This window comes from Mustela erminea, chromosome 3, assembly GCF_009829155.1.
Source record: "Mustela erminea isolate mMusErm1 chromosome 3, mMusErm1.Pri, whole genome shotgun sequence".
NCBI classification, from domain to species: Eukaryota; Metazoa; Chordata; class Mammalia; order Carnivora; family Mustelidae; genus Mustela; species Mustela erminea.
In genome coordinates this window covers 15,887,245-15,905,362 of record NC_045616.1, presented here as the reverse complement: position 1 = coordinate 15,905,362, position 18,118 = coordinate 15,887,245, and the positions used below count along the sequence as shown (strand labels likewise).

Below are 18,118 nucleotides of genomic sequence, written 5' to 3'. Positions count from 1 at the left end.
CCTGGATGGACTCGTAAGTAAGGTAGTGGGTGGGTGGCCGGGTGCCTGAGACCCTCCGCCAAGCCCAGGACTGGGCTGCTCAGGGCTGTGGCTCCCGTACTCCGAGGGCAAGTGCCCTCTGTCGGCACCCAAACGGCGCCTACTGCATATTAGCTCATTTCTCATGGGCAGGAGTCCCACAGATGACCCCAATATCACTCCTTCTGGCATTTCCTAGAGGGGAGAGTTTTCAGGCAGGTGACCTGCCCGGACAGACCCCAGGAGCCTGAACCCTTTCAGTCTTGTCTTTGGCCATTGTACCCGAGCAACCACATGTCCTAAGACAAACACCAATTACAATATAAAATGTTTGTCTACACTGAAAATATCGATGGATGAAATATCCTAACGTCCTGAATTTGCTTTCAAGTAGCGAAAGAGGGGAAAGGGGAGGAGCCATGGAGGAAGGGTTCATGTGTAGATGAATAAAATCCTAAAGTGGGGTGATCAGTACCTGAGATGGTTTTTGTTCTCTCCTCTTGACCTTTGTGCATACTTGGGAATGTCTGTAATGAAGCTCTAAGAGTAATCCAGGTGAAGTCCTTGTTCAAGAGGAAATGACCAGCTGGCCACCAGCAACTTTCAGGGGACGCAGGAACATCCTCGAGGATTCAAGTTCACATCAGCCTACCGTGGGGGGTTTTTTATCTTTTTTTTCTTTTCTTTTCTTTTTTTTTTAAGATTTTATTTATTTATTTGACAGAAAGAGAGATCACAAGTAGGCAGAAAGAGGGGGGAAGCAGGCTCCCCGCTGAGCAGAGAGTCCCATGTGGGGCTTGATCCCAGGACCCCGGGATCATGACCTGAGCCCAAGGCAGAGGCTTTAACCCACCGAGCCACCCAGGCACCCCTGTTTTTCCTTTTGAGTGTAGCTGACACACCGTGTCACATTCACGCCAGGTGTTCAACGTGGTGACCTGACTTTTTTTTTTCTCCCTTTGAACATTTTCTCAACTGTGGTAAGGGACACGTAACACGCGATTTACCATCCAAACCATCTACGAGCCTGCTGTTCAGTGGTGGTGTGCTCATCTTCACTGCGGTGCTAGCGGTTTCTGGAATACCTGTGCCCTGTCCAGGTACAATTTTGCGGTGACTTCCCCAGACTTCTCTTTATGGTGCCCCGGCCCACCCATAACTCCTTTGGATGAAGGGATTGGAGGCCGGGTCTCTCGAGCTCCAGAGCTCCATCTGGGGTGGGGGTGGGAGGCACAGCCAGGCCTGGGGCAGGTTTCTGGGGACCAGCCAGTGGGCCGGCCAGGAGGCCTAGACATGGGGCGGCGTTGGCACTGCAGCCCCGGCTGGCTCCTGCCCGTCTGAGCTCTGTGCCCCAGGGCACCCGAGCGAGCCCGGGCAGCTCTTAGTTTCCACCCTAACCCACAGCCTGCGGCTGCCCCGGTCACTGAGGGAGGGCGGGCAGTGGGGGGTGAGTGAAGGCTCCTCCCCAGCACAGGTGACTCAGGGAGGGCCGTCCAGGTCCCAGGAGTCCACTTTCACCCCAGGGTGTCGGGCACGTCTCCTTGGGTGCAGTGGCAGGGTGGCCGTGCTAGGTCCTACTACCTTGACCCCAACAGCTGCAGTGCTCTCCGGGAGGAGCTGGCAGCAGCAGGGACAGGCATTGGGAACGACCTGCCAGCCCGCTGTCTACGGAGGTCTGAAATTCTCAGGCCTCCTAAACAAGAAAGCCCAGCGCTCTGCCCTCCTCCCTTGGGCTGGGGCCTGGCCAAGCAGAGAGAGGGCGAGGCAAGGCTAAGAGTGAGGGCAGGCAGGGGACACTAGGCTCTCAAGTCCCTCCTTCAGCAGCTGCCACTGCCTGCTTACAAATAAACCGAGGCTCAGGGCAGTCACCGGGAAGTTACAGACCGGGGATTAGAGCCAGGCCAGCCTATCTTCCTCCTCCTCCTGGTAGAAAGAGGCCACTAAGTGGATTTTTTTGCACGTGGTGTGTTGGAACGGAACCCAGCCAACCGGCAGGTCCTGCAGGCGGCCCTCGCGGGGAGGGGTCTCACATAGATTGGGGGCCAGTCGCTGTGTGTTCGGGACTTGCTATCTCCTGAGGGTGACAGACAGATGATCCAAAGCTGCACTGCGACAAGTGTTGCCACAGTGACAACCGATGGGGGCAGGGGGAGTAATTTTGCCTTGGGGGTGAGAGGGGGTTAGAGGGGGTGGGAGGAGGGGTGCAGTGGGCACCCTCAACAGATTCTCCCCGAGACCAGCCGTACAGATGAGGACACTGAGGCAGCCCCCAGTGCACAGGCACACCAGGATGGGGCAGAGGTCAGGCCCGAAGGAGCAGCAGGACCGGTCCTGAAGCGGGGGCCGCCACCGCTCCAGCAGGGGAGGCTGGGGATGGAACGTGTGGGCTGGGACGCACCCTCTGGGCAGAGCGGGTGACAGCTAGGAGGCTGGGCACAGCTGGGGCGAGAGTCAAGGAGAAAGGTGATGAGGCCAGAGGTGGCAGCCAGAGGGGAAGGGACCATTCCTAGTCTGGACGAATGGCTCCCCGATCTGGGAGTCTTGGCCAGTCTCAGGCAGCAAGGATGTGCAGCCTCCCCAGCCCTGGGAGACAGACTGGAGGCACCTCGAGGGCACACACTGGGTGGGGGCCGGCCACTTCAGGACGAGCTCCAGGAAGCATTCTGTCCTTATGACCACCTTTCCCCCTTTTCCCATTGGAAGGGAGAAGGACAAACGAACATGTACAGATGCCTGCCCCCTGCCAGAGCTGCGTTGCATGCCTCACGGACGTTATTTCCCACGAGCCCCTTGTCTGAGATGAGCAAACCGAGGTACAGGGAGAGAAAGGAAATGGTCCAAAGTCAGCCGATCCTGGAAGCGGTGCAGCGGGGGACTTGCTTCCCTTCCCCTGGTCCAGTGCCCTCTGGGCCTCACCCTTTGGTATGTGGGCATTATAGCCGAACACGGCGGGCTAAAGAGACCCAGCTCCCAGGCCCAGCTCTGCCAGTAATGTTGTGTGTTCTTTTGTGTGTTCTGGGGGGAGCTTTACCATCAGAGGAGATCGGACAGAAGGGACCCAAGGGTTCAAAGTGAACACTCTATGGCTTACACCCTAAGGTTTGTGCTCGTAAACCTGTGCAGGAAGGCATGAGGGTGGAGGGCACAGGGTATGTGGAGGCGGACAAGGAGGCCCTCTCTGGACTGGGACCCAAGCTGCCTTTTCCCTGGGGCAGCTGGTTCCCTCGGGCCCCCGCACTCCCATCCGAGGGAATCAGGACAGACTCCAAGGGCTCAGAGAAGCCAAGCAGGAAGAAGCATCTGCCAGGCCAGCTTCCCAACTTCCAGGGAGGGGTGGTGGCAGTGTGGGGTGTTCTTGGCAGCCTGGAGCCCAGAGCCCGTGCAGGAGGTGGGGGAAAGCCAGCCTTGTCCAGGCTGGAGGGGGCGTGGACAGTTTTGTTTTTCTGACCTAGAGCTCTGCTAGAGGGATAGAGCCAGGAGGCTCTCACCCCCGGGGGGTCCAGTCCCCTGCACTCTGCACCCAGCCCACTTCTGGGAAGGGGCTCCAGCCCCCCACTGAGCTTCCAAGGCTCCACAGGTCTCTGCTCTGCAGTTGCCCTTCTCTGCTGGGGGAGCCACTTTCTAAGGATTCCATTCAGCCAGGACTCTCCTGCCCTTCTCCCTTGCCCTCCCCATGCTAAACATCCCTCCTGCTGGGATGTTCCAAAATACTGAACACCCTCTCCCCCCCCCCCCCCCCCCCCCCCCCCCCCCCCCCCCCCCCCCCGCCACCTCCCTCTGGCAGCCTGGTACTGGGAAAGAACATTGGATTGGGGGGGGGGCAGTCACGAGATCTCTGATTAGTTGCCAAGTTTGTAACAACAAAAAGGGGAGGGGCTGAATCTGAGTTTTCACCAGAACTTACCCTTGATCCTCCCCATGTAATTTCTTGCCAAAAAAAGACAATTCTGCAATCAAACTATCTCATGAACCTTCTAACTCTTCCTTTCCTCACTGCCCCTGCCTTCTGTGGCTCTGTTTCCTTTTTTTAATTTTTTAAGAAATGTATTTGAAAGAGAGAGAGAGAGAGCACAAGCAGTGGGAGCAGCAAAGGGAGAAGGAGAATGTGGACTCCCAGCAGAGCAGGGAGCCCGGTCACGCAGCTAGATCCCAGGGATCATGACCTGAGCCGAAGGCAGATGCTTAACCGACTGAGCCATCTAGGTGCCCCACACGTGGCTCCGTTTCTGTTCCCTGAGATCCAATAGTCCAGTCTCCCTGCATTGACCTCTACACAGGGCCCGAGTACGCAGCACTCCAAAGTCCAGCTTGGTCCTCACACCTCCCTCTCTCAAAGCCTCAGAGGTTCCTGGCACCTACTTGTTCTTTTGGGTTTTGTTGTTTTTTTGGGTTTGTTTTGTTTTGTTTTGTTTTTTGAGATTTATTTATTCACTTGAAAGAGAGAGCAGGAGCAGGGGGAGGAGCAGAGGAAGAGGGAGACGAGCAGACTGTGATGAGCATGGAGACGGACTCCGGGCTCCATCCAAGACCCCGAGCGAAATAAAAAAAATCAGAGGCTTATCCAACTGAGCCACCCAGGCGCCCCCAACCCCCCAATGGCACCTATTTCTAATTAATAAGCTTGCATTCCTCAGAAAGTGCCCTGCCCCTCCAGCCAGAGGCTCCTGACCATGGTGAGCCCCTTCCTCCATGGAAATGCTTCCCATCCTTCAAGTACCACCTCAAAAGCCATCTCCCCAAGAAGGCCTTTCCTCGGGTCCCCCTAAAGGTGAAGCATGTCCTTGGGCTGAACCTTCATCCGTCCCAGCCAGTAACCGCACCAGACTGGGGCACCACTTGGGAGCTCTACATCCAAAGTAGTAGTGAGTTTTCTTAGTTTTCTTTCCCCTTAAGTTTGGTATTTCCATCGTTAGTAAATGAGGAAGGATGGCACAAAAGGTAAAGGGTTGCAAACTGGTGACCCGTGGACCCAGACTAATCCACGGGGGACACTTCTTCGTTGTGGTAAAATTCCCATCCCATAAAATCAACCATTTTCAAGTGCCCAATTCAAAGGCATTTAGTACATTCATGAGGTTGTGCAACCACCAAGTCTCTAGTTTCAAAACATTTCCTCATCCCAAAAGGAAACTCCATGCCCATTAAGCAGTCACTCCTCATTTGTCTCTTCCTACAGCCTCTGGCCCTAATCTGCTTTGTGTCACTATGCATTTACCGACCTCATCTAAGTGGAATCTCACCACAGAGGGGCCTTTTGTGTCTGGTTTATTTTACACAAGCCTCGTTTTTTGGAGATTCATGCATATTGCACCAGGTATGAAAGCTTCCTTCTTTTTTTAGGGCTGACTACTATTCCATCGCGTTGATGTACCATGATGTGTTTATCCATTCATCCGCGGTTGGGCATTGTGGATCGTGTCGCCCACCTCGGGCAACTGGGAAGGGTCAGGCTGTGAACATTCCCGTACAAACCCTTGTCCGAGTTCCTCTTTCCAATTTGGGGGACTATACCTAGAAGTGGACTTGCTGGGTCCTAGGATGATTAGGTTTAACTTTTTGAGCAAGGCACGCGTTTTAATTGTTTGACTCTGGATACCTTCAGGTGTCCATCTCTGCCTGCCTCCATCTCTCCTGCACTGTCTTTCACCTGTTTGACTCACGTTATTTGTCTGGCCCCTGAAGGCATCCGAATTTGCAGCTCCTAGAAGGCTTTGGCGGCGAATAAATAAATAAATAAATAAATAAATAAATAAGCATGCTTAGCGCCGAATTCAGTCGTTCAGGAGCCACAGAGCTCCGGTTATATCTCTCCATCTCTCAGAGCACTGTTTTGCTCCACCTCGGAACCGGTAATAGTGCTTACCTAAGAGGAGGCGCGAGGATCTGGGAGGTGATGGACGGAACGCGCCTCTTCGGGAGCTGCGGAGTTCTGGAAACCGAGAGGGGCGGGCGAGGCCAGGAGGAGGAGGAGCGGGGCGGGCAGGGCGCCCTCCGGGGACGTCGGCAGCGCTCAGGGGGCTGCCGACCAGTCGGGGATCCGCGCTGGGCGCAGCGCGCAGAGGGCTCGGGCGGCTCCCGCGCGTGGCGCGCGGCGAGCCGGGGCGGGGCCCAGGTTGGCTCGCGGTGGGCGGGGGTTGCCCCCCGTCCCCGCCCCCCACATCCGGGGGCCCGGCCGGGCTCTGGGCTGGCGGCGCGCCGGTGAGTCAGGCCGGGTTTTCCCTCCGCCTCTGGGGCAGGCGAGCGAGCGCCGCGGAGCGCGTCCCTCCCTCGCCAATCCGGCTCCGGCGTCTGCCCGCCCGGCCGCGTTTTCCGCCCCCCGGAGTCTGCTGCCCGCCTGCCTCGCAGACTCGCCCGGAGCCGGCCCCTGGAAGGAGGGTTCGAATCCGCGCGAGGGAACTGCGGCGCGCGGGGGGCGCGGAGCGGCGCCAGCATGGTGAGTGCGACGCGCGGGGGCTCGGGGACTGGGCTGGGGGTGGGGGGTGGGGCCGGTCTCTGAGACCTCGCTTTCCCGGCGACCTTGGCCAAGCCGCAGCCCTGGGCCAGCGAGGTGACGGTCTGAGAAGTGGGCGGGGGGGGGGGCGGGGTGCGCCCAGGTGCCCACTGCTTCCAGACCCTGAGGCACCAAGGCGCGGGGTCAGGGACCGACTGCGACGCTCCTCTGGAGGGGCAGACGGCAGGTTACCCGGCTCTCTGCAACCCCTGCAAATGTGCTCTCCGCGGAGCAGCGCCTGGGACCCCTGCGCCGCGGCTGAGGTGGGGCAGGGGCCCTCGGCGCGGGAGGCTGACCCGGGCTTTCGGTCCCCCAGCTTGGCCGCTCCGAGCAGGCCCCAGGGAGGAGCCCGCAAGAGACGCCCCCTCCCGCCCCCCAGGTAGCTCGAGGACCTCCCGCAGTTCTGGGGAGCCCACGCCTCCGCCACAGTCTTCCCCGGGAGGAAATTCCATGGGGATGCCAACATCGTCTGCTCTTCCACCTTCCCCACGAGACCACTCTCCCGCCCTCTCCGGGATACCCCCTTCCTGCTCCGGTCTCCTTTCCTGTAAGGGCGGCAGCTGCCGGCTCGCTGCCGATCCCTGCTGCCGGGATCCCGACCTGTGGGGACACTACCAGTTCTTGGCGGCTGGAGCACCATCCCAGTTTGGCCAGAACCTTTCGCCAGAGGGAGGGCCGACCTGGAGCCAGGGCGACATGGGGTCCCTGGCTGTGTCTGGGAAGAGGACTGAGCTGGGACTTGTCACCTCCCACCCAGCTCCCAGCCCCCAGCCCCCCCCATGCAGATTGGGGCTCTCCTCATTTGCACCTGGGGCTTATCCTGGCTGACGGGCGACCTTGGCCTACCCCCCACCCCGTGCCCTCTCTCCCCAACCAAGAAGAGAGCCGAGGCTGGAGGCCATCCTGGGCCCAGTGTTCGGCCTCCTCCCAGGGCCCTCCTGGGCAGGGCTTCTCTGCCGGCTGGCTGAGTGTGGGTGTGTATGTGCGAGACTGAATGAATGCAGCCGGCCTGCTCCCGCCACCGCCTCTAGAACTAGCAGCTTTCAGGGCTCGAAGTCCCCAGGCAGCAGTGCTTCCACTATTTCACTTTGACCCAGGCGCAGGCAGGACCAGACCTTCGTGGGGTCCAGACCTAGGTGGTTGGTGGATGCCCTTGGGAAAAGCGGGCGTGGGGGGCTGGGCAGACATACATACACAGCTGCCTGTGCCCTGGCTGGTCCAGCAGTAGAGAAGGGCCTTGCCTAAGGAGTTGGAATTGCTCATCATTGTGGGATCTTGGGCAGCTGGCTTCTGGGCCTCAGTTTCCTCACCTGCCCCCCACTAGACTGTTGTAGAGAGGAGCTCAGATGATGAAATAAAAGGACTCAGAAACTGTGGAATGGTCTACGCCTCTGCGTGGCTCTGTGGTGTTACTAGGACTCACTCCTATGGAGTTAGATGCTGGGCTCTGTCTCCTCAGGTGTCTTGGTGGAACTGGAGTATAGCAGCCTCTCCCACCCCAGCCCTGGGCCCCCCTCACGCGCTATCCTCGTTTGGAGCTGGGACATTCCAGTCCAATTCCTCAGGGGCAGCTGCAGACACTCCCTTCAGCAAAGCTGATCCCCCAGCAGGTGGTGGGACCCTCCTCTGGGGCCTGGGCTCTGGAGGGGCTAACCACAGCCAAGGCCGGACTGGGAGCATCCTGCCCACATGCTCTTGGATGGGCCAGTCTAGAAGAGATGCGCTGGGGTTGGGGTTGGGGGGGCAGAGGCTGCTGCTGCTGTTTTGTTTTTTTTTAATTAGTCACTTAAAAAAAAAAAAAGATTTATTTATTTATTAGAGAAAGAGAACAAGTGGCTAGGGGGAGAGGGATAGGGAGAATCAGACTCCCCACTGAGCAGGGAGCCTGACATGGGGCTCAATCCCAGGACCCTGAGATCAAGGCAGATGCTTAACCACTGAGCCATCAGGGTGGGTTTCTGAACCTGAGGAGCTTGTGTGCTTTCTCCGGTGAGGCTGAACATGACCTCAGGCATGTGCTTTTACCTCCTGGGCCTCAGTTTCCTCTTCGGAAGTGGAAGATGTCAGTGTTCCCCACCTGTGTGTGTTGTGAGGCTGTTGTGAGCCTGGTGACAGGCTGACTAGCGGACACGGGGGGGGGGGGGTGCTTCCCTTCGTGGCCTGTCTTCTGTCCCATGGCCAGGGTGGCTCCCTACCCTCATGTTCCTGTCTCCACCAGGGGCTGATCCAAAAGAGATGCCCCTCTGTGTCCAGGGCTTTCAGTGCTGCTGGCTTATCTCGGGCCCAGGGATTGGGGAACAGATGCTCAGGGCTCCTGTTGGGGCCAGCTGGGGCCTGTACAGAATATGGCCCAGGCCCAGCCCAAACCTAGCCAGTGCGGTGGTGGTGGGGTTTCAGCTCTGTGTGGAGCTCTGAGCCTCAGTAGAGCTCTGGGCAGGAGAGCCCTTGGAGGCACCGGGAGGACGCCCTGCTTTTTGCTCTGATGTTCGCAGTGGGGCTTCAAGGCACTTGCTGTCTTCCCCTCCCTCCCCCACCGGATCCTCTCCAGCCCAGCCGGCACAGCTGCCCTGGCCGGATCAGGCCAGTCCCCTGGCCGCCAAGCAACGGAGGAAGGAATGTGTGTGTTGAGGGGAGGTGGAATGGACCCCTTTAGGAAAAGGGACTGTCCCCAGACTGAGACCTGGGCAGGGTGGAGCCTCCTAAAAGCCAGGGGCCTCAGCTCCACTGGGGGAGCTGATACCCCAGCCTGAGAAGTTACCTAGGAAGGGTGGAGGGCAAGGGAAGGGTGGGGAAAGACGAAAGGAAGGGCCTGTTTGTGCCCCCTTCGGCCAGCTCCACAGCTGTTTCTAATTGTTCAGGTCACACGTGGAGAGAAGCCCCTCACCGCCCCCCCCACACACACTCTCCGCATCTAGCCTGGGGACTGGGTAGAACCACTGGGTCGTCTTGCTAGTGTAGTACTGGAGTGTTTGTGTGTGGTGTGTGTGTGTGTCCCAGAGGGTGCTCAGCGCCGTGAGGGTGACCTTGTCCGTGACTGTGTGCTGTTGGATGTGACCATCCGTGCTCTGTCCTCTAACATAGGAGCTATTGCGCTGCTCACTGACTGGACTGCGGTATGGAGGAGGGAGGTAAATGTGTTCTGGTGGCCCCGTGGTTGCCTCCAGATCACGGGCTCCCTCCTGGGACCTGAGACCCTTTGTGGGGAACAGAGCGTGGCCGTTACCTCTCCCTGAGACAGGAAGTCAGGATCTCCCCAGGGGAAGGTGAGGTGGTGTGTGTTTTGGGGAGAGGTGGGCGTTTTTGAGCCCTTTCACATCCATCGTCTCTAATGGAAACCCAAATGGAAGACAGTGCGGGCAGTCTCGCCCATTTCCGAGATGGGGCAGCTGAGGCATGGCAGAAGGAGAAGCAATTGTGGCTGGGTGCTGGTAGACAGACAGTGTGAGGACAGGGCTGGAGGCCGAGTTCTTGGCTGTCCACCACCCTGAGACACAGCGACAAGAGCTAAGCGTACTCAGACACAGTGGGTGTCCCTGGGTATGCCTGTCATGGTAAGGAGGCGTCAGATTGGGAGGCGGGACACTCCAACTCTAACGCTTTGGGCTGTGGGTGCCGTCCTTGGCCCCCATTAAGCATTCAGCAGCCATCCTGCTGAAATCACAGGCGTCTCACTCCCAGCAGCTCTGTGACCTTGGCCGAGTCACTTTACCTTTGGGACCCCCAGTGCCCTTGCCTTGAAAGAGGGATGACAGCTCTGTCATTGGGACTCACTGAGACCCTACCCAGGGCTGTGTTGCTGGAGGTGGCCAGCACCTGTGTTTCCTTGACTGGATGAGTCCCCTGACCCTGCGTGCCCTGTGACCTCCGCAGAGGCTATTAGCTGGCCACAGGGTGGGGTTAGGGAGCAGGGCCATGCCCCCCTCCCTCTCACTCACAGAGAGCTTTGTCTTCCATGAATACAAAACCTGGAAATGGTTGAGGAAGATGGAACCTCCTAAGGGCCATTGTTTGAGGTGGGAGTGGGTGTCCCAGAAAGCAAATTGGGGTGGGTGAGGGGCACACAGCTGCTGCATGCCTGATGGGTGTCTGTAGGGGATCGGGAGCAGCTGCTTGGGGGGCGGGAGGCAGAGAAGACGGTGGTGGTCGCTCATTCAGCAGATCCTGTCCATGTATCTACTGCATGTGGGGCCTTGGGCCGGACGGGGCTCTGGTGGGGGACTAGATCCAGGCCCCTGCCCCCCAGGGTGTGATCTCAGCGCAGGTGGGAGCTGGTCCCTAACCTGGTCTCCAGGGAGGAGGAGTTCACATCTGAGCCCGTGAGCTCGTCTTCGGTCAGTCTGTGTTGACCCTGGCTATGGGCCAGGCCCTGAACTGGACCTTTTGTCCTGTTATCTCAGCTCATCCTCCCCAGCCTCCGTGAGTGATAAGACTGCTCGAGGAAGCTAGATTCACACACGTGATTGGCCTCACTCTGGGTCAAGATTTGGGGTCCCTCCCCGCCTGGTTTTGGGGTGGCAGCTTAGGCAAGGGCCCCCACCGCCCCTTCCCACTGTCTCCGCCACTGCCAATATGACTACGTGAACACCTGTTCCGGAAGCTGGCCATTGTTCCCGCCATCCTTCCTCCCCTAGGCCCTTCCTGTTAGTATCCCTCCCACTGCAGCCCCCAACCCCACCCGTGCCAGGTGCTTCCCTTGGGGAACTCTGACCCACTGCTGGTAGAGGGGCTGCACTGGGTTTTCCCCCTCCTCAGAGAAAAAGAAGGAAGTCATAGGTCTCCCTCCAAACTGGGTGAGAAGCCTGGTAGGAGAGCAAGCAAAGGCAAAGACAGAGCCCGAGTCCTCAGCTGGCCCAGTCCTGGGAGGGGCCTTCTCCCACTGCTTTGGGCCTGATGGCCCACGATACCCTATCACACCGGCCCCTGGCTGGAGCTGGGGCACCGGGCTGGTGGCTTTGGGGGCTCTGCCCCTTTCTCGTGGCCAGCCTAGGAATCCCGTCCTGGATTCTGTCCGAGACCCTTGTCTTCCTCCTGGGCCCCAGCCAGGGGAGGGAGCTGACACAGAGAACATGCCCCTGGTCTTAGGGGACCAGGGAAGTGGGGTAGCAAGTGCCCACCTGCCCCTGATGGAGTCTCCCAATCCCCAGAAGCCGCTGCATGTGCCCTGTTGAAACTTCATGGCCACAGTGCCAGGCCCTGCCGCCATTGCCATGGGCAGCGTGGGCAGCCTGTTGGAACGGCAGGACTTCTCCCCCGAAGAGCTACGAGCAGCACTCGCCGGGTCCCGGACCTCCCGCCAGCCTGATGGGCTCCTCCGGAAGGGCTTGGGCCAGCGTGAGCTCTTCAGCTACCTGCACCTCCCCAAGAAGGACGGCAAGAACACCAAGAGAGCCCCTCGGAACGAGCCTGCTGACTACACCACTCTCTACTACCGAGAACATCCTCGGGCTGGCGACTTCAGCAAGACTTCGCTGCCTGAGCGGGGTCGCTTCGACAAGGTGCATCTCTGCCCTCTTTCCTCCCTAGTGTTGGAGGGTGGGGATGGGGAGTATGGGGTCTCCTTGGAGACCCAGGTGCCCAGATGGGGCTGGGACATGAACCTCCTGCCACAGGCCGGGTCACAGGTCACCGGTCACCACGCCCTGGGGACGTGAACCCCAGGTTCTCAGAGAGGATCCTGGGGGGTGCTGTGGGAGCAGCTCTGTCAGAGGGCAGAGCTGAGGTCAGCCCAGGGCCTCAGACCTGCCCTTTTCTTCCTGGCAGTGCCGCATCCGCCCATCGGTGTTCAAGCCCGTGGCGGGCGCCGGGAAGGGCTTCCTGTCCATGCAGAGCCTGGCGGCCCACAAGGGCCAGAAGATGTGGCGCAGCAATGGCAGCCTGCACACGCTGGCCTGCCACCCCCCGCTGAGCCCAGGGCCCCGGGCCAGCCAGGCCCAGGCCCGTGCCCAGCTGCTACACGCCCTCAGCCTGGACGAGGGCAGCCCCGAGCCCGAGCCCAGCCTGTCTGACTCCTCCAGCGGGGGCAGCTTTGGCCGCAGTCCTGGCACTGGCCCTGGCCCCTTCAGCTCCTCGTTGGGCCACATTAACCACCTGGGGGGCTCCCTGGACCGGGCCTCACGGGTCCCCAAGGAGGCTGGGCCGCTGGCTATGCTGAGCTGCCTGCCTGAGCCGCCACCGCCCTATGAGTTCTCCTGCCCCACCCCAGAGGAGGTGGTATCTGTCCTGCCAGACACCTGTGAGGATCTCAAGAGGGGCCTTGGTGATGAGGACGGCGCCAACCCCTTCTCACAGGTGAGGGTGCCCCCCTTCCCTGGGGTCCTGTTCTGCCCCTTGGCACTGGAGTGCAGGGAAGACAGGAGGGGTCCCAGGCAGTTCACCTAGGGGGCTCGGGCCCCCAGAGAATAAGGAAGATGGAGGGGATCCAATCCCCCACCCCCCACGTGATGGGGATGTTATGTCACTGGCGGCCCTTGCTGTTGAGGAGTTGTGGGGAAGGGAGGAAGAGCGACTCCCTGGGCATGCCACGTGTTGGGGACACTTCCCCTCCAACCCCGGCAGGGTGTCCGTGGGTGCGGGCGTGGCAGGTGTCTCTTCCCCTTGGCAGGTGCTGGAGGAACGCCAGCGGCTGTGGCTGGCGGAGCTGAAGCGCCTGTACGTGGAGCGGCTACACGAGGTAGCTCAGAAGGCAGAGCGCAGTGAGCGCAACCTCCAGCTCCAACTCTTCATGGCCCAGCAGGAGCAGCGGCGTCTGCGCAAAGAGCTCCGGGCGCAGCAGGGCCTAGGCCCGGAGCCACGGCCCCCCAGCGCCCTTCCGGAGGCCGACCCTGGCGCCCGACCGGAGGAGGAGGCCCGATGGGAGGTGAGAGATCAGGCATCCAGAAACCCTCTGTCCCCGTCCTCTCCGCCACCCCCCCGCCCCCGACTGAGCCCACTCCTGCCGGTGCTGTGCCCTCCAGGTGTGCCAGAAGACCGCGGAGATCAGCCTCCTGAAGCAGCAGCTGCGGGAGGCGCAGGCGGAGCTGGCGCAGAAGCTGGCCGAGATCTTCAGCCTGAAGACGCAGCTGCGGGGCAGCCGGGCTCAGGCGCAGGCGCAGGACGCGGAGCTGGCCCAGCTGCGGGAGGCGGTGCGGAGCCTACAGGAGCAGGGCCCGCGGGAGGAGGCCCAGGGCAGCTGTGAGACGGACGATTGCAAAAGCCGGGGGCTGCTGGCCGAAGCTGGGGGCAGCGAGGGCGGAGGGGCCGGAGTGGGCACTGAGCAGCTGCGGGCCCAGCTGGTGCAGGAGCGGCTGCGCGCCCAGGAGCAGGCACTGTGCTTCGAGCGGGAGCGGCGGACGTGGCAGGAGGAGAAGGAGCGGGTGCTACGCTACCAGCGGGAGATCCAGGGAGGCTACCTGGACATGTACCGTCGCAACCAGGCGCTGGAACAGGAGCTGCGGGCGCTGCGGGAGCCGCCGGCACCCTGGAGTCCCCGCCTGGAGTCCTCCAAGATCTGAGGCCAGTGGATGAGCGGGTGGCAGAAGCACCGCCAGAAAATGGTTTGGACAAGCCTGCCCTGAGACGGCTGGCTCCTTCCTTACACTGGCCGGAGGCAGAACCTGCTGAGGCTGGCCAGGGGTGAGGAGGCCCACCAAGAGGAGGGCTCCAGTGGTGCTGTAGGCCGGATAGGCGGCCTGCAGCAGGAGCCAGGGGGGCAAGGCTTCCCGGCAGAGGAGCACCTCGGCAGGGCCCCCGCCCTGTTCCTGGAGTAGATGTGGCCCAGAGGAGGAGGTAGGGGAATGAAGAGCCCCATGACGCAGAAGGGCAGGCGTGAAGGAGGGAGGCCGGGATGGGAACATGGGCCTCCCCCAGAATAAAACCACATTTTCTACAAGGAGGCCCCCGGCTGCTACATTGGGCTTGTCCTTGGCCTGAGTCTAGAGGATTGTGGATGGTGGGGGTGGGGGTGGGTGAGGTTCTTTTCCTGGACTGTAGCTCCTCCCTTCCATGGTCATGGGCGGTGGGAAGGGGTGCCCAGTGCCCGTGTGTGCAGCCACTGGGCATGCCTGTTGGGGAGTGGGGGCATCCTTGCCCCAGCACCACACAGTTCTTTAGCTGCCGTGTGGGCTGAAATTCCTTTCTTCAGCACCAGTGGGATTTTGCAGAAGGAACAATGCCAGAGAACCCAGAAAAAACAAAAGGGCAAGTCAGCCAAGGCATTGCTAGAACATGAAACATTCTCTTGGTAGGAAGTTTGGGCCCTAGGTACCCAGCCCCCTGTTGGGTCTGGGGCTGGCCCTAAGACAGCTTCCCTCAGAGTTCCAGGAGGGCCCTGGCCCTCCCAGAACTCACCTCCCATCTTTCCATCTGGCTGTGGCAGGCCCCTCCTTCCGCAGGGATGGGAGCCCCCCACCCCCGGGGCCATGCAGGAAACAGGCGGAGAAAACTTGTGGGTGGGTTACTTGGTAAAGGGCCTGCACCACAGCAGGGCCTGTGGCCATTTCCCTGTAGGCAATGGAAGGCCAAGGGATGTTTTTAAGCAGGGGTGAGATGTGATCTGGTTTGTATGCTGCAAAGCTCTGTGCGGAGAGGAAGAACCTTCCACCTGCAGCCCTGCACCAGGCTCCCTGACCCTTGGTCTAGGACCTCAGACCCCTCCAGCCAGCTCCCACCCCCAGCCTCTCAGCTGTCTGGTTTCCCCTCTGGGCTTTTGTTTCTTCCCCGGTGGGTGGCCTGGAGCACCATCCAGTCTGGCACGCAGGTGGCCCGTCCCCACTCCTTGCAGTAAAGTTCAGCACCCTTACGGGTGCATCACTCTAACTGCCACCAAGCATTGAGCACATACCGTCGGTTAGGCCTTCGGTGTGTGGGGTCTCAGGGTTGAATTAGATGCCCGTCCCACTCCAGGGGAACCAGCTCGCAGACGTCTCCTCTCCCAGTCCCTGCCCTGATAGGGCAGCGGCACCCTCACACAAGTTTTCTGCAGAAACCCCAGTTTGCTCCTTTCAGCCATGATTCCCCCTTCCCAGGCCACGCCTGGCCACCCCTCACACCCCCCAGCAGGTGGATCCTGGTGGAGTCACTGTGCAGGGCTACCCACAGAGGGCTGTGGAGTATGTGCTGGTGTGCCTCACTTTTTTAGGGTGGAGCATGGGGTGTGTGAGTTGTCTGCTGTGGGGATGGTGTGTTTATGGCCCTGTAAGTGGCAGGTGCGTGTGGAGCTATCTTGTGGGTGGTGGGTGTGTCTGGGGGTGTGTTTGGGGCTCCTGGGTTGGGAGGCCAGGAGGGCTGCTTCCTGGCTGCTGTTCTGCTCCATTTCTTCCCGCCAGCCCCAGCCTCAGCCCCTCTTGGCTCTCCCAGACTGGGGTAGAGCCTGTGGCCAGGACAGACCCCTGCACCTAGCTGAGACCTTTTGAGGACCACCCTGAGCCCGGGTCCTCTGCCGGGGAGGGAAACTGGGAGCACTGAAGTTGGGCAGACCAGGAACCCGTTTCACAGATCCCTCCAAACCGAGGTTTCTGGGCCAGGGACCCTCCAGAAGGCACCCCTGCCCGCTCCCCCCCCAACCCACCCAGCTAGGTACTGACCTAAAGCCTGCATCACTCCCTCCCTGCAGCCTGGAGCTGGTCATGCTGGGGGCCCAGGTGCCCCACCATGGCGGGGGTCCCCCTTCCGGTATACCATCTCTTCAGAAGAGCTCCCCACCCAGCAATTAGAGAGCTGGGCCGGCCAGTACAGCCGGCGGGGAATGGGTGGGCGGTACCAAAACTTGGCAGCTGTGCCAGAAACCAGGGCCAGACCCAGGCAGGGGGCGGGTGCCCACGAACGCTGAAGCTGGGGTGGCTCCGAGGGAACCGGATCCCTTGTTAGCTCATTCCTGCCTGGCAAACCAGTTCCCTGGTCCCCGAGCCGGCTGGGTGGCTCTAGCCGATCACAGGTGTCGCAGCAGTGGCTACCGCTCTGGAGCTACCCTTCCCTCCTGCGAGAGGCGGCCCCAACCGCCAGCTCCCCAATTGCCCAGAGGCCCCTTCCCCCCAGCAGATGAGGCCCAGGCAGCGGATTCTCGAGAACCGAGGCGAGCTCCCCGCACTGGGCTCTGGACCCCTGATCTCTCCTGTTCTCAGCTCACTGTCACATTTTCCAGTGGCCCCTTCCAGGCCCCTTAGTCTATCACTCAAGGCTTCTGACAGCCTGGCCTCCAGATAATAATGGCCCTTTCTGGCCCCAGCAGCCCTTTGCAGCCCCCCTGGGCCTTCATCTTTCAGGCTGAGCCTCCTCACAGGTCTTCCTCCCTCAGGAAGGCCTTCCCTGAATTCATGCCCTGCCCTGCCTGGGCATTCCCCCGCCACTGCCCCCCCCCCCACCGCCTTCTTGTCCACAGAACTGTCTATTTGCTGACATCGTTGGTCTCTCTCCAAGGGACTGCAGGCATTGCCAGGCTGGGCTGTGTCTTCGTTTTTTATCCCCAGATCCTATGCTGGCTCCAGCCTAGAAGGCACTGGGTGGCCTTGTTGGGCAAGGTGGGGGCCTTGGAGTCCAGGGGGACCAGACCGCCCTGACTGGCATGGGTTGGAGCTGGGGGTGGAGTGGCGTGGGTGGGGAAGTGTCCGGCTCTGCGAGTTCGTTCATTTGCGTGCACTGCCAAGCACTCAGGCTGCAGAGCTGGTCACCGTTTCCTACCCTGTGGGGTATGACCTGTTTCCCTCAGGTCCAGGCCTGGTACTCAGAGGAGGAGGCCATGGTGGCCAAGGCCTCCACCCCCATGACCCTTCCCTGCGGGGGGGAAGAATGCAAACATACACACAGGGACAACGGAGGGGGCCCCCACGGTGGCAAGTCAGCAGAGCATGGAGCAACATTTCTCTGAGACTGGGGTGGGGGTCGGCGGGGTCCATGGGTATCAGGGTGCCCTTCTTCAAGGAGGGTTCATGCCCCACAGTGACAATTCAGACTGAGGAACTCACCACACATGTAGGTGGGGCTTAGTCCTCTCAGATTCAGAAAAGAAGAATGTGCTATTTCTTGCAACAAAAGTGAAATAGGTCATGAGAGGTGGGGTGCAGAAGAAAGCTGGCTCACTTCACTGCAGGTGATGAGGGGTGTGTCTTGGGAGGGGGCAGGATGTGTGACAAAGATTGACCAGACTTTGGTCAAGCACTTCTAACCTCTCTTTGCTCCCGACCTGGGACGGTGTCCCTCTTATATAGTCCGGTTCTAGCAAGAGTCCCATTAAGTTACTCCTGCCAGAATCCCCCATCCTCTGCATCTGACTCTCCTCCTAATGGAATCTGGTTCTTCATCTTCCACCAAGCCCCAGGTGATGGCTGGCCTGCCTTCAGCAAGACTCCTGTGAGTTGCGTTTCACCAGGCTGCCTCCCACCTTCCAGAGGTGTCCTTTTAGTAATTTTTTGTCCACTGAACCCCCCACCCCTGCTCCTTGGCCATAAATTCTGCATTTCTTTGTTGTATTTGGAGTTGAGCCCACTCTCTCCCCCATACTACAAACCTCCCCCTCCCATGACAGTAACCCCTCTGGAATAAAGTCATCCTTAACTACTCTTTAACAAATGTCATACTTGCTTTTTTTCTTTAACAGCGATAAACTTCTCTGAGAAAGGGAGATTGTGGGGATTTCCT

General features: G+C 60.1%; 1 protein-coding gene across 2 annotated transcripts; it reads left to right on the top strand.

Moving 5' to 3' along the window:
* Positions 1 to 5,915: 5,915 nt before the first annotated feature.
* On the top strand, positions 5,916 to 14,375 carry N4BP3 (NEDD4 binding protein 3). 2 transcript variants are annotated; one of them, XM_032335368.1, is made up of 5 exons: positions 5,916 to 6,451; positions 11,653 to 12,003; positions 12,269 to 12,796; positions 13,110 to 13,364; positions 13,462 to 14,375. In XM_032335368.1, the coding sequence occupies exons 2-5, from the start codon at positions 11,683 to 11,685 to the stop codon at positions 13,996 to 13,998; spliced, it is 1,641 nt and encodes a 546-aa protein (XP_032191259.1). In that variant the 5' UTR covers positions 5,916 to 6,451; positions 11,653 to 11,682; the 3' UTR covers positions 13,999 to 14,375. The 2 variants fall into 2 exon arrangements, with proteins under 2 accessions (XP_032191259.1, XP_032191260.1); XM_032335369.1 differs by lacking the exon at positions 5,916 to 6,451 and adding an exon at positions 8,406 to 9,636.
* Positions 14,376 to 18,118: the final 3,743 nt, after the last annotated feature.

Coding starts and splice junctions, on each gene's coding strand:
- N4BP3 (XM_032335368.1), top strand. CDS start 11,683: ATGGCCACAGTGCCAGGCCCTGCCGCCATTGCCATGGGCAGCGTGGGC. Junction 12,004..12,268: donor AGCGGGGTCGCTTCGACAAG/GTGCATCTCTGC, acceptor TCTTCCTGGCAG/TGCCGCATCCGCCCATCGGT. Junction 12,797..13,109: donor GCGCCAACCCCTTCTCACAG/GTGAGGGTGCCC, acceptor TCCCCTTGGCAG/GTGCTGGAGGAACGCCAGCG.